This window comes from Dunckerocampus dactyliophorus, chromosome 18 (genome assembly GCF_027744805.1).
Source record: "Dunckerocampus dactyliophorus isolate RoL2022-P2 chromosome 18, RoL_Ddac_1.1, whole genome shotgun sequence".
NCBI lineage: Eukaryota > Metazoa > Chordata > Actinopteri > Syngnathiformes > Syngnathidae > Dunckerocampus > Dunckerocampus dactyliophorus.
The window spans coordinates 1,102,392-1,130,031 of NC_072836.1; the positions used below are offsets into that span (position 1 = coordinate 1,102,392).

General features: G+C 42.1%; 1 protein-coding gene across 1 annotated transcript; it reads right to left on the reverse strand.

Annotated features, from left to right (window-relative positions):
- On the reverse strand, positions 1-27,638 carry abca3b (ATP-binding cassette, sub-family A (ABC1), member 3b). The gene is made up of 31 exons (XM_054758562.1): positions 27,363-27,638; positions 26,453-26,533; positions 25,113-25,359; positions 22,214-22,341; positions 21,977-22,142; positions 18,901-19,160; positions 18,713-18,829; positions 17,384-17,504; positions 16,224-16,397; positions 15,964-16,145; positions 14,689-14,835; positions 14,474-14,603; positions 14,233-14,387; positions 13,981-14,136; positions 13,698-13,908; positions 12,998-13,148; positions 12,798-12,896; positions 11,307-11,505; positions 10,618-10,924; positions 10,256-10,529; positions 9,352-9,556; positions 9,061-9,280; positions 8,791-8,949; positions 7,319-7,491; positions 7,102-7,236; positions 4,739-4,933; positions 4,370-4,557; positions 4,124-4,294; positions 3,827-4,023; positions 3,682-3,755; positions 1-2,429 (listed from the first exon to the last, which is right to left on the reverse strand). Exons 2-31 carry the CDS (start codon positions 26,504-26,506, stop codon positions 2,298-2,300), a joined length of 5,127 nt encoding a protein of 1,708 aa, XP_054614537.1. The 5' UTR covers positions 26,507-26,533; positions 27,363-27,638; the 3' UTR covers positions 1-2,297.
- Between the last annotated feature and the right edge of the window lie 2 nt (positions 27,639-27,640).

Here is a 27,640-nt window from a genome sequence, read left to right on the forward strand (position 1 = left end):
CTTCTAATAAGTAATAATTCAAGCTGATAAAATACTTCATGTTTATTTTAATACATTCAATTCTATAAATTCTATAATACTGATGTGTGTGTGTGTGTGTGTGTGTGTGTGTGCGCGTGTGTGTGTGTGTGTGTGTCCAAAGAAAAGGCAGCGTGTTTGCTTGCATTTTGTATGATTTAATGTAAAAGGTGTGGACGGTCCATCCATCCATCCATCCATCCATCCATCCATCCATCCAGTATATACATACACATCCATATAGTGCCATACATAGTGTAACAACATTAGAGATGATATGACTTCCCTTCCTGTATGTTAGTAGGTGTGAGCGTGCTTGGATAGGGTACAGCATGTTTGGTCCATGTGCAGCATGTGTACTGCACGTGTACACATACTTGTACTCTCCACCGCCTGAAACTTTCATTCAGGTTGTGCATAAAACAACGTGTGCAAAAATACAGTGGAAAATGAACATCATGTAAGCAAAACGCCAGGTGAAACATGTCAGACGGTCTCGGCGGGAATGTCAGTCCTGAAGCTGTGCTAAGCGTCTCATGCTGGGATTCATGTTTTTGCTGGATAAATACATTCATGTCGCATCAAGACGGACGGCGTTGATAACGATTGACTGAGTGATAAGGACGCCATACAGCAAAAAAAGCAACCTTATCTTTCTGCGTCTTTTGGGAACGCTCTCTCTCCGCTGGGATTAAAAAGGCAACAAAAGCAAACAAGGCATCGAGGAAGAAAGCGCATCAAGGCTGTTGTGTCGTCCAAGCCGTGAGACGTCAGCGGAGGATTCTATTCTGCTGACGCTAACCTTTTTTGGCTTTTTGTTTTGCACAAAAGCCACACTATGTTGTTTTTAAAGGACAAAACATTTGGAAATAAAAGCGGATGGAATTGAAGAGGCTTTTGCTACGTCCCGTGGAACAACCAGGGGTGTCGTCAAACATCAAAGCATGCCACTTTATGACGGCTAAAAAGGGACTTTTTTTTTGTCCAGCTTTGTCGTATCCAGTAGGCGAAAACTCCTGGTATTACTTTCAGCTTCACTCTTTCCTCTTTTTTTCACATGTACTCTTCATAATATTGACTCCACCTCCATCATATTTACACTTTATTTCCATATTACAACTTTTTAGTGCCTTATTTTCCAAAAATGACAACTTTATTTCGTTTTGTTTCTCACAGTAGTACTTACCTTTGAAAAATAACTTTTTTTTTAATGTTTCAACTCTCTGCTACTAAAATAATAATATTTTCCCTCATAATATTACAACATTATTCTTGTAACATTTTTTCTCATTCCGATGTTGACTTTATTCTTGTAAAATGACGGCCGTTTTTTTTTCATTTCTGACATTTTTTTCCCAATTAGAATTTTATTGTCTTGTAATTATGACTTTATTGTTTTAATATTTTGACTCATTCGATTTTTTTCTGCAACCAAATTATCCAAAAATGATATCCTTATTTGTTTTTTGTTTGTTTTCCATAACCCTACAGCATCAATTTCTGCTGTTTTTGCCCCCCTCTTTTTTTCCTTGTAATTATTATTGCCGTAATATTTGGACTTTATTCTCATAACGTCATAACTTTCTCAACAAGCTTATTTTGGTTGGGTTTTTTAAGCCTCTTTGCTATTTCAACGTTCAGCTACTAAATTGATGTTATTTTCCTAATAATATTGGAACATTATTCTCATAAAAGTGCAACTTTTTTTCTTAATATTTATGCCTTTATTCTTGTAAAATTACTGCTGATTATTTTGTTTTAGTTTTCTTGTTTAGATAATATTTTTAGAATGTGCTGCAGGCCGCAAATGGCCCCCAGGCCCCACCTTGGACACCACTGCCTTAAATGCTACGGCCTCAAGTGCCCTGAAGGCATCACATGACCCTGCCAACAAGTCAGATTAGAGCTATAAAGTTAAAATCAAATAAAAGTCAGGTGTTAGATAAGGCTTAGAGGTGTGCAACGATCATACTTTGTTTTTCTTTTGGTGATCTTTATCCTTTCAAAGGTCATAAAATAAGCCTGTGTAAATAATAATAATAACAAACAAACACAGTTGGATGCTAACTCACTAGCGATGCGTGGCGTCGGCGCCTTTGATCTGGCTACATTAAAAAAACATCATAAAAAGGCGCAGCACCGCCGTTACGTCTATCATTCCCCGTTACGCAACACAAGCTGAAGTGGACGGTCAGAAATGTCAAGTCCATGTACACACACACGCACGTGCACGAGAGTAAGGTTCCATGGATGCACGGACGGGCGTTGCAACGTGTGTCTTACTTCCTCCTGCCCTCCGTGCAGTGTTGGAACTGAGCGAAGCTGAGGAAGACCTGCTCCAGCGAGATCTGGCTCACGCAGTAGTCCTCGATGCGGTACTTCTCCTTGGCCGCCTCCAACGTGCCAAACACCTTCAAACCAGAGCCGGAACACGTTTACAGCAACACACAGCTCTTATTACAACTCTTATGTCTTATTTTCTCTTGTTATGTCTCCTTTATTGGGTAATAGACATGTAAAGGTGACTATAGGGGTGTTATTTCATTTCTAGAGGGCTCTAATCATGTTAAAAAATATATTTAGTAGATGGTCAACAGGTTTTCTACAGTATGTCTTATTTTCTCTTATTATGTCTACTATATTGGGTAATAGGAGCGTAAAGGTGACTATAGGGGTGTTACTTCATGTCGACAGAGCTCTAATAATGTTAAAAAGTGTAACAGGTTTTCTATGTCTTAACTACCAAAATATTCCAACCCAAAAAAAGGAATCCTACTTTTTCACTTATCATGGTCAGGTCTGGAACCGATTCACTGCCACAAAGGAGGGGTTACTGTACACAATTATATATATATATATATATATATATATATATATTTATATTCTCTGCATGCAACACTATATTTCATATATGTTAATACTAATTTATTTGGAAAAATAAGTATGGTATTATTTTTCATTTTATTATATATTTACAAAATATATCAACTTTTTTCAAGAAATATAGAATGAAAAAATATAATCACATGAAAAGTGATTCTATTTAGGTTAAGCCTAAACAATGTAATATACATTGAACAATAATATACATCATTATTACATGTAGCAGTACACTATTTTTAGTCAAATATATTTTGCAAATAATTTATGAAATAATTAAATAATTCATTAAATATATTTTTATTATTAATATCATGACATCATAAATATATTTTTCTATTGTATATTATTTTTAGTAGATTATTCATTAAGTACATTTTTGATATTTTAATACGAATTATTGTATTTAATATTTATTTGAATTTATAATTAATATTTGAATGTATTATATTGAATTATTATTTAATTCGTTCTGCAGTTGAGTAAATCAACACCTTGTGAGGAAATATGGTACACTCACCTACTATCATCAAAATATTCCATATGACAAACATCTGCCAATACTGTATGATGTTTCACATCATATTTGCATCATGATCGGAGACGAGAGGCTGTCTATCACACAACTGTCCACCAGAGGGAGCTCTAACACGCGCAAGGGTACTTTAGATTCTATTTTTTAATATTTTTAGTTTTAATTATAACACCAAATAAATAATAATATTATAATATATTTATTAATTATTACATGTAGTATTATTATTATTGATAAGACTTGAGTACCTGTGCCCAGGTAAGCGTTCTGTCAGTGAGATGATAGTGAACCATTCCCTGGTGTTCATCCTTGAGTTGGCTTCCTGTTTGGGAGTGAAAGGGAATGTGAGGACGCTGAGGATGAAGGTGAAGATGAAGATGTGCTGGGTGCGACCTGGGAAGGTGTTTTGGATGAAGTCTTTAAAAAGCTGCAGGTCGCCGTCCTCCAAGTCGGCCTCGGTGTGCACTTTGGCCAGAAGCGTGTAGCCGCTGCCGAACTTGCTCTTGAGGTGCTGCGGACTCCCGAGGCACTTGAACTGGCCGTTGACCATGACGGCCAGTCTGGTGCACAGCGCCTCACACTCCTCCATGCTGGGGGGGGGGGGGGGGGGGGGGGGGGGGGGGGGGGGGGGGGGGGCACGCTTGGTCACAACATACAAGTTTAGCACCAGAGGCTTTCTCGGAGGCTCACCTGTGGGATGTTATGACGATGGCCTTGCCGGACTCCCTCGTGCGCGTCACAGCGTCCCACAGCAGCCTCCGGGCCACGGGGTCCATCCCCGTGGACGGCTCGTCCAAGAAGATGACGGGAGGGCCCCCGATGAGAGCCATGCCGGCGCTCAGCTTGCGCTTGTTGCCCCCGCTGCGTGCGCACGGCGGTTAGGCGCACGCTAACACGCTAGCATGCCAAGAGTTGAAGCGTACGGAATGTTCCCACCTGTAGCTGCGCACCAGCTTGTCAGCGTGCGGCTCCAGCAGCAGCGACCTGAGGACGTTCTCCACGCAGCCCGACACGTACTTCTCGGGTATTCCTCTGAGCCTGGCGTACATGCTCAGAGTTTCTCTCCCGGTCATGTGATCCAACACGGCGTCAAACTGAGGACAGTATCCGATACGCTGTTGAACCTGCAAAACACACACACCTCCTTTAGCGTTCTACTCTTTCTAGTTCTACTTCTCTAGCTGTCATTCTATCCAGCGGAACATACTGAACAGTGTGCATAGTTTGCTTTATGATATCCTGCATACAGCGAGAATCTACGTGATTGGTGCTGCTGTGGTGCATTTCCACTCGGACGGCACCGACCTTCTTGATGTCTCTGAGGATGCTGTAGCCATCGATGTAGGCATCCCCGGAGGTGACGCTCTCATCGCCGGTCAGCATCTTGAAGGTGGTGCTTTTTCCAGCGCCATTAAAGCCCAGCAGCCCAAAACATTCTCCTTTCCCCACAGCCAAGGACAGACGGTCCACAGCCAGGAGCGTCTGGCCGCTGCTGTACACCTGAACAACACAACGGGGAGGAGGAGGAGGAGTCACGTTGCGTAATTATGCTTTCTATTGATATTGTCTTATGAAAATGATCTCCTCCTTTCACCTGCCAGGAACTACACACCTCAAATAGCCTTTGGGTTCATTCTGCCATATTTACATGAAATCAATTCAAATTAAATGAAATCCAATCAAATAAAATGCAATTAAATTAAACGCAATAAAATCAAATTTAATTGAATTCAATTAAGTCCAAGAAAATACAGTCAAACCTGTCTTAGCGACCACCTTTATAGAACGGCCACCTGCCTATAGCAGCCACTGAAAAATCCCCCGCAGCAAATGTACATGTTATAGACCCTGTGTATAGCAGTCACCTGTCCAACGCGGCCAGCGGCCACCCATTTTGTCTCCCTTGGTCAATATCTGACCGCATATAGCAGCCAAATTACCAACTCAAGTAGAAGCTTCATGCACGAAAAAGTTTGGTTTTTCAATCAATGAAGCCGTCGTGTGTAGACTTTAATTACTGAGTCCTAGCTCAGTCACAATCATTCACAAGATCCACACAAACTGTCAGTTGTTCCACATAAAAAAGCCGTCTTCTTTTGAGCTTGCTATTTCCTGGTCAAACATGTAACTTTAAGAGCATTTGCACCAAAACATTACCGCAAAGTATGCTGGGAACAGGACGTGCTCCCAGCGACGCTACAATAATAATTAAAAAAAACATACGCTAGCATGCATGCGGCAGCGGGAGCAAAACTGAGTTGGGTTGTACTTAATTGAAGTATTTTAGAATGTACTCACGTTATTTTTCATCAATCCTCATCCACAAATCCATCAAAGTCCTCATCTTCTGTATTCCACACAAACAAAGCCGTCTTCTTTTCCGTTCGCTACTAGTCTGTTAACTTGTCAGTGTTATTCAGCTCCGAAGCAAAGAAGGAAACTTCTCCTGTTGCTTCTGCCAACTTTATTTCTTGAACGCGGCCACCAGACAGCAGCTCAGAACACACACACATCTCTCAGCATCGTCTCTCCTTCCTGCTTGCCCACAAGGCAAAGGTTAAACAAGCCCCACTACATAGCTGTCCAGCCAATGCCTGTAAGAAATGACACCGTTTATTTCCTGGTGTGCACTGGTCAATACTGTAATGCCGCTTGTTGTGGGGAAGGAGAGACTCACGTCGCCGATGCACTTTAATGGCTTTATTAACAGCGGAGAACACTGCAGGACTTTACATCCACGCCAACATAAACACACTTCCCAACTCTCTCCAAACTCACAGCTAGCACTGAGCCTAGCTCTCCTGCTCGGGACGCCCGCCGTCACTTCCCGTCACTTCCCGATGAACTAAAGCTGTAATGACACTCTGCCGTATAAAAAGTAAAATATTAAAAACAAGCGTAAGACATTAGTAGCACAGCTTTGTTGTGTGGGTCGTGGATAGATTCTATCAGTTATTATTAAGCCTCTAGCTTCCTTTTAGTAAGTAAAAACCTTGGCTATGATTGCACTACATTGTCATGTAGACCTACAAAGTACACTTGGAAGAACAAGAGGTGAATAAATGTATTGCAACTGATGTGAAACTGATGAGGGGTAGGATTAAATAAGCTTTGCTTCTTCCTACTCCTTTTTGGACATGCAAAATTGTGAATTGTACTATGTGATGTGCTACTGTTTGACTCATGCATGTTCAGGATTAAAACCATGAACCATGAACCATGATAATAACAAGCCTAGTAGTGTTGTACAACTTTTATCCGCAGTCCGCAGTGCCCTCTACTGGTCAACATTATTACTATTTTTTTCCCCTTTTTTTTTCTTTTTTTTCCTCTACTGGTCAACATTCAAACTGGACGCCAACCTGTCTATAGAGGCCACCTGTCTATAGCGGCCACTTTTGCAGACTCCCTCTAGTGGCCGCTATAGACAAGTTTGACTGCATAATGAAATAAGATCAAATGAAATAAGATACAAGAAAATAAAGTGCAATCTACTCAAATAGAAGACAATAAAATAAACTGGGATTGGCTGGCGATCAATTGCAACAGGAAGAAGACCAAGTGACATCCAGCAGGTGGCGTACAGTATGACACTCGGGTTACAGTATGCTTGGGTTTGTAGAGACCGCCTTGATACGTCACCCCTGATGTGACGTGAAGCCACGCACCTTGCTGAGCTCTTGCAGAATGAGGGGACTCCCAACCATGGACTCCACCATCGGCTGGCACTCCAGAACCCTCTTCCTCTCGTCCGCTACGTCTCTGTCCTCTGGCAGCAGTGCTGCATCGCCCAGAAAAGGCAACTGAACGCACCCATAGAGGGGGTCACCGACAGGAAGAGGCCAGAGTTTCAAAAATCAAGAGCCTGACTGGCATGATCCATACCCGCTTTTGTCTCCTGCAAAGGGAGGAGAGGAACCGCCGCAGAGTGCGGACACACTGCAGCTCGATGACGAACAGCAAAAGGATGAAGACGGTTCCTTGCATGCAGAAGGCCACCAGGAAGCGCCCCACGCCGGGCTCCGACATGGAGAAGTAGTTTGTTTGGTACGTGATATCTACAATCACAGAGTTGAAGAAAAGCACAAATCCCAACCATTATTACAGCAGCTCTCAATTATTTCCTGTCAAGCCCCGCCCCCCAGGGAGCAGAATTACTCGTGGTTAATTGGTTCCTGACCCGACTGTGAATTTCCACCAAGTAGGATTCCTTATTTAGAAATGGAATATTTTGGTAGTCGGAGCATAGAAAAGCTGTTTGCAACCTTCTAAATACGCCTTTTAACATTCTTAGAGCCCTCTAGATATGAACTAACACCCCTATGGTCACCTCTACACTCCTATTACACAATATAGTAGACATAATAAGAGAACATAAGCCATAAATAAGACATAATACACTACTGACACCTAGTGACCAGTGTAGAATACTACATATCACAATGTCTTTGAATGCATCTTCTGATGCCTTTTATTTGTATTTGACTTCATTTAGCCAGTTAGTATGTTTAACTTAGGCAAAGCAATGTGTCACATTTGCTTAAATGAGCATTTTTTGGACCAATAATCCGTCACATTCAACCACCAAATGTCAGGATTTATCAATGAATGCATTTTTGAAAAACCGAGCTAGAGTGAAGCCGCAAACATTCAAAGCGCAACGTGGTGAGGAATGACTGTATGTCGTACAGGCCCCCCCTATTTGAGAAGCACTGCGCTATTATATACGCTCACAATAATGACATGCATTTCAATGCAATGGCCCCCACTAGCAGTCATTATTCCACATATCCATCACATGAACTGGTGAGTGTGGGCCGGACATTGCCTTAGTAGTACTATTATGTAATATGTGCTTAGTTTTCATTTATTGTATTTGTTTATTGTACTGTATTTGTTTTATGTTTTATTTATTATACATTTGTTATTTTTGTATGTTTGTTATTATTTTATTAGTGTAATTATTTATTAATGATATTGTGTTATTGTGTTAGTAATTTGCATTATTGTAATTGCAAGCACATTGTATGAAAATCCATTTCAGGCTGCACTTACTTAAATACTTTTTATTTTATTTTTCTTATATATTATCTTATTACTATTTTTATTGTATTTGTATAAATAATACAAATAATTATTTTTTTTTTACAATGACAAATGTTTCTTATTTATTTCTCCTTTGATTGTGTTTTTGTTCTTACCGGAATAGATGATATGATATTATCATTTATTGATGATATGATGAATTCTTGTTATTCCAGTCGATACTGTATTGATTGTAGTACCATGAATGAGTATTACAGTCATTGAAAGCATACACTGGATTACAGTATTAATGCATTCTGGCATGCGCTTACTTAAGTACTTGCAGATAGTCTGGGTGACGGGGCTGGTGGTGCAAAAGGAGATGAATTCGTAGTTCTGGTAAAACTGGGAGAAAGACATGCCCAAACAGTAGTTGGGGAAGATCAAGAAGACCTTATCCAGGAGGCGGGACAGGTTCTTCAGGTTTAACTCTAAGGAGACGGAGGAGAAGAGTCAATAATTGTCTGCATGCCTCACCTCGCGCAAAAAGCAAACACGTGCACGCGCAGGCGTGGCTGATGCAGGTGCGCTTGTCGTCCTACCTGGTATGGTCATGATGGTGACGGCCAAGAAGGTGGCGGTACCGGAGATCATGTTGAAGATGGTGAGGCGGGTGTACGCGGTGGCGGCGGACGAGAAGAGGAAGCTGAGCAGGTACATGAGCGGCACCACGGCCCAGCCGTACAGCAGGAGCAGCAGCAGCACGTCCAGCAGGCGGCTGTCCTTCACAAACGCGTCCACGCTGAAGGCCTGGAACACCACCTGGGAGAAGAACACACGCTAGCGACGCAAAGCGGGAGCGGGCCGATCGGAGTTTCCGCACGGTTCCTCACCAGCATGAGGAGACACGGCAACAGGAAGTTGACCAGGTCCCACAGCAGCGCCGAGAACCAGAAGTTGGACAGGTAGACGCCGCTGACCTTCTGCACGTGCTTGGACTTGACAGCCGACTCTGTGACTAGCAGGAGGGCGAAGGTGCTGGACAGGGAGGCCATCCCGTACATCAGATTGATGGCGATGATGAAGCCCGTCTTTCCTCTGTCAAGTATCCAAAGTATCAATATTTACTTTCGAAAAGCAATTTCAAGAGCATGAAGAGCTGGTGTCGGAAGTATCCATACTTCAGTGTCGATGCTGCTCCTGTCATCTTCTCTGGATATTTCAGGACAGAGCTTTTTGTCTTCATTATTTTGTTAGTATCTACAATTCAGCTTTTTGTCTTCACATTCAATGTTTTTGATCTTTCCAATTTTTTTTATGTTTTTTGGGTTAATTTTTGTTGGTACTTTATTTATTGTAAAAAATATATATATTTACTATTTTTTATCAGAATTTTTTGGGGAAAAAAAATCATTTTTGGGGGGGAGAAATAAAATTTTTTGTTTAAAAAAAAAAGTATTTTGCAAGGGGAAAAAAAAAACATTTTTTGTTAAAGCAACACAACCAATGTTGTAATAATAACGGGAAGGCACAAACTGTTAATACAACAATACAGCAAGTGTAACACGCATTTTAGAGCGCATGCTTACAGTATCTAGTTAGCGCTGCGGGATGCTACTGCTATCTTTTTGAGTTAATTAAAAACGACATCAGGAGGTTGCCTGCAGCCACGGACCATGGCTCTAGTAAAGAGCATGGCCATTTCAATAGCGGTGCTAATGGTAGCGGCTTTATGCTGCAATGTCCATGACAGTGGGTTCTTGAGAGGTTAGTGTGGGTGGTGCGGCCTCTACGTACTCAGTAAGCTGGCCCTGGGCCACCTCCGACAGGTTGCGCGGCATGGGGTAGTTTCCCGTGTGGATGGAGGCGTTGGGCCCCGCCAGTAGCTTAAAGAGAGCGTTGTCTACCATCATGAGAGCCGTGGCGGGCGTATGGTAGGCCTCGTTGTTGAAGTAGCCCGTCGCCTCCGCAAAGTGGCTGCTGCTGCCACGGAAAGCGGCGCCCACCACACAGCGCTCGTTAAAGCTGCCGCCCTCTTCCTCAGCTTGGGTCAGGATGTAATCAGTGAAGTCTGAAAAGCGGAGGAAGAGGAGGAGGGGACTAAACAGGCAGCAAAGCCCAGCTGAGCTAAGATACTGTACGTTCCTTTGCACACCAACCTGTGATGTTAATAAGCTGGCCCAGCTGCTCCAGGATCTGCAAACTGTACGCTCCGGCCAAGTCGGAGGCCAGGGGGCCGGCCTCCGTTTGCAAAGCGACAGGGACCCGAGTGGGGCCGTAACGGCCGAGCTCCAGGCCGAGCTGAGGAGCGTTCTTGTGATTGGGAAGGGTGCGTGCCACAACTAACGCCACCACGGTGAACACCAAAGGAATGAGAAACTGGGCCACCATCACCTTCCAGTTCCTCCAGCTGTACAGCGCCCTCTTCAGGAACATGGCGTGAAACTGCTGCAGGTGAAGTCTGACCTGATGGGGTAAAATGTGGTATTTTTCTGTTTAAAAAACATTTTTTTAATCTGCATTTTTTGTTTTAAAAATCTTACTTTTTATTTTAGAAAATCATAATTGTGAGGGAAAAAAATGAATTTTTGCTTTAAAATTTTTTATTTTTTATGTAAAAAAAAAAATCTTAATTTTTTGGTTTAAAAAACTTATTTGTGAAATGTCATAATTTCTTTGTATATTTTTTGTAAAAATATCTTTCAGGACAAAACTTAGTGTTTTTATTAGTTACGAGCATCAACATTACAGCTGTTTGTCTTCACATTCTGTATTTTTGCTCTATTATTCCAATTTTTGTTGTTTTTTGCTTTAATTTTCTTTCTGCACTGTGGACATCTCATCTCACCCCGGTGTTGAGTTTGATGTTGGAGCAGTCCTCTGAGATGAGAGTGCCACTGTCGGTGAAGTCGGTGACGTCGGTCATGCCGCTGATGCTGCTGGCGTCGTCCGTCGTCCAATCGTGCGAGCGCCGCTCGTGTTGATACTGCAGGGCGGGCAGTTGGATTGCCTGGATGTCCAAACTGGAGTCCACCAGTTTTCCCACTCTGAACACAACCAGACGCAACACGTATGATTTGCACAGAGCTTTTCCATCTGGGTGACAAGTTGTCCTGTATCTATGTCATCAAGCCATCATTTTGGGGGTTGCAGGATCCCCCCCAGTATTGAATAACAGAGTGTAATAAATAATAAAGCTCAACAGCCTTCATCATTGGACCAAAACATAATCTTATCTCAGTGTCATATTTGACCACATGATGCTTTCTTAGCTGGACTTGCAGATGATAAGGCCAGAGAGGGTAAACACTCTCAGCAGCAACAATTACGCTGGCGTGGAGCGCCTTGCGCGCTTAGCGGGCCGCAGGGGAAACTTCCAAGCTTGTTGCCATAGAGACACACAGACACTGATGGGTGGAGCGTGAAGGAGAAATGCACGTAAACACAACTGGAAATGGATGCACTTTCACTCCTTCAATAGGCTGGACCAGGGGAAGAATAAAGTCAAAATATTAGGAGGAAAAAAAAGTTGTAATTTTACTAGAATGACGGTAATATGAATACTACAAATACGGTAATATTGTGAGAACAAATAATGTCATTTTAGCAGCATAAAGTTCAAATATTAAAGAAAAAAAACATTTTTTTAAATCACAATATTATGAGAAACAAAGTGATAAAGTTTCAATTTTTGAAAAATGTAGGTTGTGGAAGAAGTTCTAATATTATGAGAATAAAATCACGGAAATACTACGGAAATAAAGTCATAATATTAGAAAGTTGACATAGTTGGAATAAAAAAAAAAAATTAAAAAAACAAGCAGAAATGGAAAAAACTGCTGTAATTTTAAGGGAATAATACAGAAAAATATTATGAGAAAAATATACTTATATTCTAACAAGAAAAAAAATGCAATTTAAGAGCATAAACTCAGAATATCTCGGAAAAATAATTATAATAAAATACAATTTTGTGATATTATGAGAAACTAGCAAAACAAAATAAAGTTGTCATACTTGGAAAGCGAGGTTGGGGAAAAAGTTCTAATATTATGGGAATAAAGTCATAATGTTACAAGAAAAACATTTATGACAATTATTGAAGAAAAAAGTTGAAATATTTGAAAAATGTAAAAATAAAACATCAGCAAAAATGGTGAAAAAAGAGCAAAGAGCGAAGTTGATGCTAACGGTAGGCTTTTTCACCTACTGTGTATCACAAAGCTTGAAGTGGCAACGTTGCATCCTTTCATTTTTCACTATGTGGTCCTCGCCGGAAAACGTTTGGACACGCCTGGGCTGAACACGTGAAATGAGAGCGCTGCTTTTGAATTCCCACCTGAGAAACACCTCCTCCATGGTGGTGACTGATGCTCCGTAGCTGGCGATGCCCAGCTCCTCTCTGTTCATCTCCAGCTCAGCAAACAGAAGCTCAAACCTGCCAGGAAAGGAAGCGCATCAAGTGTGTCCGGTGAGGATACCATCACAACGATAATACTGTCTATCAGCATCGTATCCACGTGTGTTACGGCCACAAACCTGCTGGTGCTTTCTTTCGGGAGGATGTAAGACAGCTCGGCCCCCGCGCTGCTCTCCATGGTGGCGTTAGGAACATACAGGTGAACGAGGCGCGTGATCTCCGACACGTTGCAGACGGCCTCCTTGACGATCACCATGTGGTAGCCGGCACCTGGTGAGCAGAGTAGCACTCGGTCATCCACAATCATTCAGTTACAGGCCATGACGTGTGTTTCAACACCACACCTTCATGTTTGTATTCTCAAATGAATGAAAACCATACGTGTGTGTTTAGTTAGTCAGTGGCTGACGCAGGAGCTACAATCTCCGAGCTAGACATCATTAGCGTCCTAATGAATGAATGAATTAATGGAAAGTCAAAACATTATGGAAATAAAGTCATAATATTCGAAAAAGAAAATTTGCAAATATTATTTAAGACAAAACTTTAAATATTTGGAAAATTAAAAAAACAAACAAAAGAGTGAAAGAGTGAAAGAGTGAAGTTGATCCTAATAATAGGCTTTTTGGCCTACATGACAAAGCTGAGATGCACACCTGACTATGAGTGGCAGGGCCAGCCAACTATGAAAAAAGTGCGACTCATACTCTGGAAAATCCATTCTTCAAATAACTGAGACCTGGTACTCTCTGCAGTTGAGCAGAACACTCCCGGCCGGTGTATGAGAACACACGGTGAAGCCACACGTGGTGCTCTCACCGTATTTGTTCTTGAGGAAAAGCGGCGAGCCGCAGCACTGCAGCTCTCCTCCGGCCATGATGGCGATGCGGTCTCCCAGCAGGTCGGCCTCGTCCATGAAGTGCGTGGTGAGCAGGACGGTGCGGCTGCTTTTCTCGCCCTGCAGAAGATCCCAGGTGGCACGGCGTGCCGACGGGTCCATGCCTGACGTGGGCTCGTCTAACATCACCACCTGCACGAAAAGGAACGAGGAGGATGACACACGGACGCAAGGAGAGGAAGCTGTGGTGATGAAGGTCCTCGCCTTGGAGTCTCCGATGAGGGCAATGCCAATGGAGAGTTTTCTCTTCATGCCACCCGACAGAGTCTTAGAGCGAGCGTGCCGCTTGTCTTCAAGGTGGAGGATGCGGATGATTCTGTCCACCTCCTCTGGAATCTTCTCCTTGGAGAAGCCTTTCAGCTGAGTGGAAGCAAGGCAAGCACACGCTACTTTGATCCCAACATTTACCCGCTTGATGACAAGGTCACGTGGCGGCGTGTAAGCGTGGGCGCGTACCTGCGCGTAGAAAAGCAGGTGCTCTCTCACGGTCAGGTTATCGAACAGGACGTCGTGCTGGGGACAGAGACCGAGGCTGCGTCGGATCAGAGCCATGTCCTGACAGATGTCATAACCGTTGATGTAGGCCCTCCCACTCGTGGGCGGAAACAAGCCTGAGAAGACAAAGGAGGCGGAGTTCAAGGCATCCATCATGCCCCGTGGCTACCTGGCTGCAATAAATGAATGAAATGTGTGTCACCTGTCAACATTGACAACGTGGTGGTCTTCCCGGCACCGTTGTGTCCCAGCAGCACCGTGATCTGCCCCTCAAACATGTTCAGCGTCAGATCTCGCACAGCTTTGCGGGTTTTGCTGCCTACTCGGAACTCCTGCCAAAAAAAAACAAAAAACGCCCAAAATATTCACACCCGTGGCTGCGGTACATGTCGCATCACCTGTGTTTCCCGTGCCGACCTTGGCAAGGTGTTTAATCTTGACCCCGGAGACAACCCCGCCGGGCTCCTCCTCTATAAATTCTCCCTTCAGGGCCTTTTCTGCATCCTCCTCTTCCTCCTTCTCCTGCAGCAGCGCCATGCGAGGGCTGCTGCACCAGTAGGACGGCTGCAAACATAAAGAGACGTGATTGAGACCGGAAGATGGCAGCGGGCAGCGGGATCAAATGGCGGAAGAAAAGTCATTATCTTACAGCGCCAAAGTCATTAAAGACATCACCGTATCACAATATGACTCCTTACTCTGCGTCTCCTTCCATTCCTGGCGAGCGGATGATGGGAAATGATTCTTTGATGAACATTTATTGGACTTGCAGCCTGCTCTGCTAAGCATCCAAGCGTCATCTAGCGTATGAAACGTCTCTCCTTCCACAACATTTATGAAACAGGTACAGTTTTATTGTATCCATTGACAGTAATATGTGATGTATGTTGAAGTCCATGAGACCACAACCATAACCATCCCTCGTTATGCCGGTTACTCAATTCCACACCCGACCATGATAAGTCCATTACCACCAAAGTAGGATTACTTATTTATACATGGAAGATTTTGGTACTTGTTTACCACCTGCTAAATACGCCTTTTAACATGATTAGAGCCCTCTGGACATGAAATAACACCCCTATAGTCACCTTTACACTCCAATTACCCAATATGGTAGACATAATAAGAGAAAATAAGACATAGAAAACCTGTTTACCACCTTCTAAATACAATAAGAGAAAATACAACATAAATGAGACTTGTGCTCGTGTGTGTTGCTGTAAATTTCTTCTGGGGCTAGGGGAGCTGACAGGAAGGGGGTTCGGAGTTGCGTTTTAGCTTGGCGTGGGTTACGGCCACAACAGTAGGCCATGTTAGGGATTATGGTGCCTGTTGTGAGGCCATTCAAAGCTGCAATAAAAGCCTGTTGTTCCTGTGGCGATCAACCATGTAACATTACTGACACCTAGTGACCAGTGTAAATCACTACATATCATCACAAAGTCTTTGAATGCGTCGTCTGAATGCCTTCTATTTGTATTTTGCTTCATTTTGCCACTTTTATGCTTAAAATCCATTACATTTGCATATTTCTTGACTAATAATAGGCCGTATTCAAGCACAAAACAGCAAGATTTGCTCATATATTTGGGAAAAACCCATGATAAGAGTCAAGCCGTGACCTTTGAAGCACGAAGTGGCGAGGGACCTCCCTGCAATAAATGTGTGTTTTGAAGTTTTGAAGCATACCAGGATGAAGAAGTAGGATGGCAGAGGCACGCCGTACTCTCCAGGAAACACCGCCTCCACGTACCAGGCCACCATGCCGTAGAGAACCGAGTCAAAGAGCAGCAAACCCATCACCTGGGCCAGCGAGAAGTCATCATCCACCGTCACAGAATCAAACATGTTCGACCACTGAATCCCCGTGCCTGCAAGGGAGAAGACATGTGAATATGTGAAGATGCGCATGCTGTGTGAAATATGTCACCATAGCTGACCAGACGTACCTTTGCCTTCAAACATCCCTATTAGCTGGGCCCCCATGGCCATGGCCACATTGGAGATAAGGCAGGCCGACACCTTCTGGGCGTGGCTGAGTAAGTCGTAGCGCGGCCACAGGAACAAATAAGGCAGGTAGCTCATGAAATAGGTGAACCCCCCTGCTGCTGCTGCCACGTTGGCTGCAATCGGGACAGAAAAAGAAGTCAGAAAGGACACATGACACAGGATGACACGTAGGCATGCATGACACCCAAACAGATACCGATATTTCTGCTTCTCAAGACCGATACTTTTACTTTTTTATAAATACTTTTTTCAAATGTAGACGTAAGTGTAGTTTGTGTACACGTGGAGGCAAGAAGGACAGGAACAAATGAGGATTTGTTTGTTTGTCCTAATGAAATATGATGACATGGCTGCTACCAGGAGAACCAGAGCACAGAGGGGGAGGAGCCACCTGCTGTGGTCCAGCAAGGTGCACTGTATTCGGGCACACGAACAGCCGTCAGTCACAGGCAGGAGGCAAAGGGAGCGCTTGATTTGCTCATCCGCACAGTACGGGTGATCTCGCCTAATTGGAGTGTTGTTTTTTTTAATAACTTTATTGGACGACGTGATAATTCCCTCCTATCGGCCCGGTCATTATTGTGCACCCTAATGACACCCAACAACTTAGGAAGGACACTGATTGCCTGAAGAGCTGGTATCGCAAGTATTGGTGCTTTAATATCGATCCGCATCTCACTAGTGTGCATAACATCAACCTGCCCTCACGGAAAACTAGGATGGAAATTAGCCACAGGCTCTAATCTTGCATATTTCCATGAAAACGATGATGAGTACGCACGTCACAAATAAATCCATCTCCAATCAAGGTTAATAGTTGATGTTGTCAGACTCCAGGTCCCAAATTAGCCACTTTAGCCTTTCACCAGCAGAAGATCACAGCACTGACTATGTGGCACATGACCTCGTGTTTTTTAGTCCTAAATGTTTGTCTTGATTTACCATTGTTGGGCATCTCTCAGCTTTGACAAGCACGAGTCTACGAGAAGCGCATTTCTCGCATCGCCTTGTTTGCGGCGCACAGTCCAGCATCTGACCCCCAGAAAGGGGCCCTAAAAATGTAGCATCAAACTCAAAGAAGATGGGAAAAGGTACGTACCTCGTGAAAAGAAGGCACTGATCATGAAGCTGAAGTTGATGGTGGCCACAGTGAAGACGAGAAGAAAGACAAAGACCAGCGTGGGGTCGCTGTAGCTCAGCACCGCTCCGTTTGGGCTCACCTGCAACAATAAAAGGCTAACTTCACGTCACCGCCAACTGGTCAAGTGGAGCAGATTCTCCCGGACACAGACGTCACAGACCAGCACAACGCATCCCGAGTCCGGCTGCATGAAAGGTCCCCTATTATGCAACCCTACACGGGTAAGCGATGACGTAACTTGAATATGGGGACCCACAGCCTGCTTCTCCGTCACCATTTTAGCACCATTTTAGAGTTCAAATATTAAAGAGAAAAATTTTGTTTTTACATAAAGTTTGAATTTTTGGAAAATAAGGTTGGGGGAAAGGTTCTATTATGTGGGAAAAGATGTACAAGGAAGTTGAAATAGCCGGAAAAATACAAAAAATACAACAGCACAAATGGAGGCAAAAAAACTGGAATTTGATAAGAATATTGTCAAAAATAAAAACGTTATTTAACAAGACAACTAAAAAAAACAAAAACAACAACAAGTTGAAAAATCAGCAGCAATTTTACGAACATAAAGTCAAAATATGAAGAGAAAAAGGCGTATTCTAACAATTCTATTAAAAATATATTTTTTCAAAGTCATAACATTATGAGAAACTAACAAAAAATAAAGTTGTTTTTTGGTGAAATGAGGTTGAGGGCAAAGTTAGAATATTATGGGAATAAAGTGAAGATATTATGGGAGTAGAGTCATAATTAACAGAAGAACATTTAGTTGGAAAATAAAAACAGCAGAAATAGAAAAAACAGCGGACATTTTACAAGAATAAAGTCAAAATATTAAGAGAAAAAAAGAAGAGTACTCTTATAATATTATGAGAACAAATAACATCAATTTAGCAGCAGAAAGTTTAAATATTAAAGAAAAAATATAACTTTTTTTTTTAAGTCTTACTATTATACGGAATGAAAAAAAAATAAGAGTTGTTTTTGGGAAATAAATTTGGGGAATAAATGCTATAATATTATGGCAATAAAGTCAAAATATTACAAGAAGATTATTTAAGAAGAAAGTTGAAATATTTGGAAAATAAATTTATGAAAACAGCAAAAATGGGTAAAAAAGAGCGAAGTCTTTTCACCTCCAGTATATGACAAAGCTGAGACGCACTTCTTAGCATATCTACAGTACATGTGTTGCTTTAGTGGAAAGTTGCATCCTTTTCAGTATAATTACATTTTTTTCACTGTGTGGCCCTTAGGGATGCTATCAGCACTCCTACAGCCCAAACTCACCTTGATGCAAAGGAGCAAAGTGACAAAAAAGACGGAGATGGAGAGGAACAGGAAGAACATGAGGAACCAAGCAGTCCAGTGGAGCCAGTTGCTGAGTCCCATCATCCTCATGTACTCCTGAGAGACACGACACAACACAGACAAACAGCTTTTTAGCCCATAAACACTGAAAACACACAAATACACACCTTCAGCTTCCTCTCCTTCTCCTGCACCACGGCTCGGACTATGTTGAGGGACGTGTAGGTGAAGCTGAGCACCAGCAAGAGGGGCAGCTGGTTCTGAATAGCCAGGATGAAGACGTCGTATATGAAGGCGGGGTAAGGGAACCGGGACAGCACCACTCGGGTCTGTCCCAGCAGGGTGGCGGCGGCACTTCTGTTGTACGAGCGCATGATGGCTTTATCCACCGCGTGCTGCACGGCCAGGAATCCCTCCCGAAAATAACCTGCAAGGGGAAGAGAGGCGGGCGTGAGCTAAAAATATAATAATAATACAACCTTAGCATTGCTAACATTAGCATCGTAACATTTTAGCTGTTTTCATGAGTAAAAACTAATGTAAACATTTTGTGCTATCATGTTAGATGTTAGCATGTTAACACTAGATGCTAATATTTGCATAAAAGCATTTTTTGACATTTTTATAAGTATCACATAAGCAGACACTTATAGACACACTTAATGCTATCATGCTAGCATTAGCATTTTAACATAGCTAACACCCTAACATTATCATAGTAACGTTTTAGCTGTTTTCATGAGTAGAAACCTATATAAACACTTAGTGGTATTGTGTTTGTTGTTAGCATGTTAGCGCCTGCATGCTAATATTAGCAGAGTAGCATTATTTTGACATTTTCATAAGTTTAACATGCACAGACACTTAGCTCTGTGTGCTGCATGGCAACGTTAGCATGTTGTCATTGTTGGCATGCTAACGTCAGCATGGTACCATTTTAGCCATTTTCATAAATATTGGGTATAAGTTGGACCCTTTATTTATAAATGGAATATTTTGGTAGCTATAGCATAGAAAACCTGCTTATGACCTTCTTAATATGTTTTTTAACATGATTAGAGCCCTCTAGACAGGAAATAACACCCCTATAGCCCCCTTTAGACTCCTATTACCCAAAATAGTAGACATAATAACAGAATATATGACACAAATAAGACTCATGCTCATGTGTGTCGCTGTAATGTGTGTCGGTGTTGGACAGGAAGTGACGTCGGGGGTTCACAGTTGTGTTTTAGCTTGACGCGGGTTACGGTTACATGTGAGCGATTATCGTGCCTGTTCAGAGATCATTCAAAACTGCAATAAAAGCCTGTTTAAGTCTGGGGCACATTGACGAACAGATCAGAGGAATAGGTGGTATTCAGCGTCGCTGCTTTACAGAGTGGTACCTGCTCCGTCTGCAAAGGTGGCATTTCCACTTCCTGTTTGTGTGACAACCAGGTGTCCCAATACTTTTGTCCATCCAGCAGCCTGTAATTGTGTATGAATCCCAAGCAGGGGGTAGACTGTGGTGTCGTGTTTGCAAACAGCAGGCTGGGAACAGAGACGTCTTGTTTCTTACAAAGCCTGCGGCCGGGGGGGAAACTACAGCAACGGGGGACAATGGCATCTTTTGAGGAGCGCTCTCCAGACAAGCGAGGCCTCGGGTTGCAGAACCGCCTGCATTTGTAAACATTTTCCCACAAGGGGCGCAGAAAGAAATACTCCTCCTCGGGTTGCAGAACCGCCTGCATTTGTAAACATTTTCCCACAAGGGGCGCAGAAAGAAATACTCCTCCCCCCGCTGGTCGAGCAGCGATATAAACAATGTGGTCACAACAACGTCGTCATTTCCGCTTCCTTCTCTCTCTGCTCCAAACGTGGCATCGGTGCCTTCGATCTCTCAGGCGCCACCCTGCACCCCACCACACGGGTTGGGCCAAGATCACAGTTTCCATGGAAACATGGCCTCTCGCTCCACAGGCTGCGGAGAATAGGTGCGTGCCTTCCTTCCATCCTCGTAGAAATAAAGACGGACGTTGTGCGCCGTGAGAGGGAACCTCTCCCCTCAGGCAGGGGTCCCACGCCACCCCAAAACTCACATTGGAAATTCATTCATTCATTCATGAGAATGACAATGACAATGACGAGGAAGAAAATGAAAAGGGAAAGGGAAAAAGGGAAATGAGAAATGAGAAAAGGAAAATAAATCATAATAGTAACAATAATAACAATGTAATACGAATTATTATTATTATTATCCAATCATTTATTATCTAATAATAATCATAATAGTAACAATAATAACAATGTAATATGAATCATGATTACTATTAATATTATCCAATCATTTATTATCTAATAATAATCATAATAGTAACAATGACTTATCATTATTATTCTATTAAAAATGATTTAGTATTCTAATTATTATATAATATGATTGTTATTTAAATTATTATATAATAAAAACAATCATTATTTTTATAATGATTATATAATAAAAACTATTATTTATTTTATAATAATGATATAATACGATTGTCGTTATTTTAGATATAATAATGGATAATAATTAGTGTTATTATTATGATAATATTATGGAATACTGATGATTATTATTACTGTATATATTTTAGATATAATAATGGATAATGATTAGTGTTATTATTATGATAATATTATAGAATACTGATGATTATTATTACTGTATATATTTTAGATATAATAATGGATAATGATTACTGTTATTATTATGATAATATTATAGAATAATGATAATTATTATTACTGTATTTAGATATAATAATGGATAATAATTAGTGTTATTATTATGATAATATTATAGAATACTGATGATTATTATTACTGTATATATTTTAGATATAATAATGGATAATGATTACTGTTATTATTATGATAATATTATAGAATAATGATAATTATTATTACTGTATTTAGATATAATAATGGATAATGATTAGTGTTATTATTATGATAATATTATAGAATACTGATGATTATTATTACTGTATATATTTTAGATATAATAATGGATAATGATTACTGTTATTATTATGATAATATTATAGAATAATGATAATTATTATTACTGTATTTAGATATAATAATGGATAATGATTAGTGTTATTATTATGATAATATTATAGAATACTGATGATTATTATTACTGTATATATTTTAGATATAATAATGGATAATGTTTTGGTGATGAAGACGAAGGAGCCGAGGAGGTCCGCTTACCAGGCGTGCCCCCCTCCTTGTCATACTGTTCTCGAGGGCCCGGGAGCAGAAAGAGAGGAAAGAGGCTGAGCGTGTGCCAGTCCAAGTCGCTGTTGGGGTCCAGCTCCGACTTCTCTTTGGGGGGGGCGTTGCGAGGGGTGAAGGTGAAGCGCAGGTGGTAGCTGACCTGTTGCGGCACCGAGAAAAGAAAGCGTGAGGAAGAAAGGTCACAGCGGAAGCGCTGAAGAGCGTTTGTACCTGAAGGGGCAGCGGCTCGTCGTCGTGGCAACACGGTTGGTCAAACACCACGGCCGCCAGAAGCCTTCCCGACAGAGGGTCCGTTCTCACGTAGTCCTCAAAGTGCTGCTCCGTCTCGAAGCCGTGCACTGGCAGGGAAAGACAACATTCCACGCATCTTCCAGACATTTGTGATGTTTGCTCACACGTGTGCTGGAATCACCAGCGCCTTCCTTCCACCGCACTTATCACACACACATGCAGGTATTCTTGACACACAGGACTCGGGGGGGTTAAATGTGGGTCAGCGCCACCGAGTAAACACACAGCGGGCACGCTGGGGGGAAGACGCCACGGACGCGCGGCTCCTGGGGCTCTAAGCTTCCAACCTTGTAAGCAACACAATCAGGAACACGAACAGAAGGATCAAAGCTTCTGGTCGGACCAACACGTCAAATAAAATAACTTCCTTTTACACCCGAGAACGCTGAATAGAATCATCTCATTTACACGGAAATATGATTGGACTTTTCAAAATAAGAGAGAAATATCACGTACACATACCCTTACATTAACAATGATATTTAAAAAGTTTACATTTTCAATAAATATCATAACTTAATTTTGTTTATTTTTATTTGAATTTAGTTGACTTTACGTGTATCATTCAATGATCAGTACAGTACTACAGTAATACTATTTAGCTAAATGTAAACAATAACATGTAAATATACGTAATAAACAAATAAATAATAAACATGAATTCCTGTCGCTGTGGTTACACTAGCTATGATTACACATCATCATTACCTGACTTCATAGCCAGATATTATTCATATGTACTGTATATTCACGTGCACACTGTATTATACATATACACTATATATCAACTTCCATTATATATCATTTATTATTCAATCAAATATAAATTAAATGATATTACTACTAGAATAATACTACTAGAATTACTACTGAAACATGTTTATATATTTTTCTAAATAATAATGTACAGTACAGATAGCATTACATTTTAAAAAATGACACAAAAAAGGTTTCAATTTTTTACAAAATGTAATAAAATAATTCTATGCATATTTTCTTAGTTGAATTTGTTTCATACTACATAGAATTTAGTCACATTTCTAAATATTCTAATTCTATTTTATTATGACTCTTGCTACACTAGTATTATCCAGGCAGTTCATTCATATATCAATAAAAATGTAATGAAATATGACATCATGAAATATTTGTTATTTTATTTGTGACTGTGGTGTATGAATACGTAGTAAGGGATACTGTACTGTAGATAATAGTGTAAGAGTATGTACAGTAATACTGGCGCTACAGTACAACTCGTTGAGGCCAAGACACACAACAACATCTCTCAGCAGTTGAGAACAAGCCTGGGCAACAACTTCCAACAATATCACATTTGAGATTACGCAACATAGCAAATTGCACAATTTCACCAAAAAAACCCTTGAAAGTTACAAAGCATGACTTTTAGTTCTTCCTTGTTCAGTCAGGAGACATTCTGTTATTCCAAGAACACTGTGACATTTTAAACATCACCAGAGTTTTTCATTGTTTGGGTTTTTTTCTTAAGTGCAAGCCTGCTACACGGAAGGCTGGGGTGCCTTTTTGGGGTCTTCTTCTCACTGGTATAATTGCTGGCCCTTTGCCAACGCTGAGGCTAGCTTAATAATGCATGAGTTAGATCTTGTGGCATGTCTGCAGCCCACATTGCATCTGATCGGGTGCTGTGACGCACACACGTGAGCTGCTCAGACGACACCGAAAGACACATGAAAGCTGCCTGAGCTTCCTGCCTTTGCCCAAACCAACCCTTGGGCGAGGCGAGGGCAGGGCGTGGCCCGTTTACTCTCCCGACCTCGTTTCCAGAGGAACCGGTATTCCCAGCTCAGCTGTGAATAAGAATGGTGTCGAGGCGCCGGCTTCCCCTCTCGGGATGAACTCGATTGGACGTGTAAATTTCAGTTCATGCCAAGTGAATGTGGGAGAGAATGCGGTTGATGTTGTAAAATGTTGCTGCTAACGCCTCATTCAGTAGGAGCTGACATTACACAGCCCATAAAATGGGGATGACTGTACTTAACATACCTTTATTACTTCCAAAAATCACATCAATCACCTCAATACACCCACAGTATGTACTATGCTACATCAACACTGGACTCAATACACCCACAGTATGTACTATGCTACATCAACACTGGATATTTGACTTCTACAGTCATCATTAATAAATGAAAGGTGTTCTGACTGAAGTGCATGGACAAGGCACATGATTAAACAGCAATGGAGGATAATGAGGGTCCCCTGTACTTACACTGACACGTTTTATCTGACGGCAGACTGAGGGCAGCGGGAAACCAGACGGCTGCAGCCAAGGACTATAAAACTGCAGCGTACAAAGCTAAGGCACAGCTCCATCCGTCTGAACGAGACATGCTAACATTGTCCAAGGTAAGAGCCCAAATTTGGTCCAAACGGAGACTGAGGGCAGCAAGAACATGGAGTAATGCAGCAAAGAGGAGACTATGGACTACAATATTTCAGCGTACGAAGCTAAGGCACAGCTAAATCAGTCTGAACAAGACATGCTAGCAAACATTGGCCATAATAGGAACCCAAATTACATCCAAAAGGAGGCTGTGGGCAGCAATGCAGCGAAGTGGATACTACGGAGCTACATCATTCAGAACTAAAACCATAACAAACTACAACAAAGGAGTCTCAGCATCTTTTATTCAAAAGGAGAATGAGGGTCCGTGTCACAAGACTTTGCTCCGTGTTGTGTTTAAATGACTCAAAATATTTGGCGCTAGCGTGCAAATGCCAAAAACAGACCTGAACCACCAGACCAGTACAGGGGGCGGCCCCATCTCTTACCCACCTGAGGCCAAGGCCAGGTTGACTCGCACGTCCTCCGCCACCTGCCGCACCACGCTGGAGTTGGCCGGCACGTAGGCCAAGTGCAAGCGTCTCAGGAAGCTTCTGGGCAGCGTGTCCACCGAGTAGCTCTCATAGACGGTGGCGTTGGGGTAGTCCTTGAACGGCACCTTCTGACGCAGCACGATGAGGATGCCGGAGAACAGCAGGGGCAGGAGGATCTCCACCAGGGTTACCAGGATCTGACGTTTCTGGAGGGAAATCACTTGACTTAGTTTCCAATAGAACCTCTAAACACCAAACTACCCGCCAGTAGAACAAGACGGCCCGGAAACACCAGATCCTCGTGAAGCGCTCCATGCAAGTCAAAACGGACACCTGGCTAAAGCCAGCGTGATAACATGTGACTTTGGTGATGCAAATGAGGCGGGTTAACGTTCAAAGCCATCATGGTCTCCGGTGTGCAGCTTAGACGGGGGCGAGAGCCGCATTGTTCTTACTTCCCGGCCGGTCTCCAGGTGGCCGCAAGTGCAAGCCGCAGGGAGTCGATAGAGCTCGGCTGGATCAACAAAACCACACACGGAGCATATCAGAATATTTGCTGCGTTGTGTAACCTTTTAACTGATATTGGAGAACATACACAAGCGCCTTTCAGGAAGGAGCGCAGAAATGTGCCAACAGTCCGTGCTTGCGGTCGTTGATTAACTGGCTACAGATATACTGTACACGTTGGACATGTAAAACATTCTTAGCATGTGAGCCAATAGCTTGTGCAGTGCAGGAAATAAAAGTACGATTTGATACGATTCAATGCTGTGTACAAACGATACCAGTCAACGGCTGCATTTGTTGACGTAGACGTGAATCTCCCATTATGTGTCTCTAGATCCGCGTATCCACTCACCTGCTACAAAGAGATTTACAACCCTCAAGGTTATATGGTTGATTGTTGATGACTTCAAGCCACATCATTGTGTCTTTTATTGTCCTTGTAGTGGAGAAAAGATGTCATCTTTGATATTTGTCCAGCTCCTTGATATCTTCAAAATGCTTTTGAATTTGATCCTTTCTTCCGGCTTATCCATTTCTTTACATACTCAGTTCCTTAACGTACTTTGTTAAGCTTTCCCTGCCGTCATTCTGTTTATCTATTTTGTTGTTTAGCTCTTAGCAAAACATGTTTGAGAGCAATATTGTGCACAACGTGGCAGACACTGTACAACTGGAACAAACCAGTTCCTGGCTCACATAAGCTGACAGCACATATCCGTGTACTGTACAATCATGTGACTTATGGCAATTGCACAGAAGGTAACCTGTGTGTTCACCTTTTTCCAACTTACCTGGTGAAGATAATTTTTCCACACCAGGAGTCCAAACTGTCGCACGACAGCCATTTTGAAACATATACTGGATTCCGGTGTCTACAGGTGAAAGAGTAATATTTTAGTTGCAAGTTTAATCATCCATCCATGTCCTATACCGCTTGTCCTTATTAGGGTCACGGGTGAGCTGGAGCCTATCCCAGCTAACTTTTTGGACAAAAGGCGGAGTTCACTCTGAACGGGTCACCAGTCAATTCATAGCTATGGACAATTTCAAGTTAACATTACATCCATAATGCGGAACATTAGTTGGATTAATGAAGTCATTGTCAGTTTCTGCGAGTGTCAGTCAAGATCTCAGTTTCTATTACACAAAAACAAAAGAATGCAAAAAGGGAGAAGTGAAAATGGGGTAACGTGCATCAAGACAGTATGACAAAAATCATAAGAGGAACCAAAGCAAAATGAAGTTTCTGCAAATTCCCCAAAACACCACCAAACTTTTATTTTTTAATTAAATCAGATTGAATTAGATAAACATCCAAAACAAGATATTGTTTTTTAACATAACCCCATTCTTTGTGTGTGTGTGTATGTGTGTGTGTGTGTGTGTGTGTGTAAAGACACTGACATTATTTTGCGCGTCTTTTTTGCATTAAAATTGTCAACAAATAAACAAAAAACCCTAAATCGTTTCCTTATTGCGAGTGACCCCGCCTTGATCGACTCTGATTGGCCCATAGCGCCTTGACGGCCTACTGATTGGACAATCAACCTGCTTGTCAATCCCCAGGCTTCCTGGTGGTGAATGTTAACGATGGAGCTGGGGGTCACCGCTATTAAATCCACTAACATGTCTTCTCTTTCCTTTAAACACATCCCCTACATTAATTCGGCTGCACGTTACAAGAGCAGAATGTGTACTTACTACAAAACTTGGCGAGCTGGGCTCCTTTCTTCCTCGTCACGTTAACAGCTCGTCGTCGTCGTCGACTTAATGTGATAATAAAAGCATCACTGCGGTCTTCTTCCGACACGATGGAGGTCCGGTTAGCATGGGTGAAGCTACATAAAAGTCCACTCCACCGGATCGGTCCGCGTTTCGCCCTCGAGCTGCCACCGGCCGCCTGCTCGCGAGGCAATGACGGAGCACCAGCGAGCGAGAGCTCACCAATTCATCGGGAAAATGACACGGAATAGTCAACA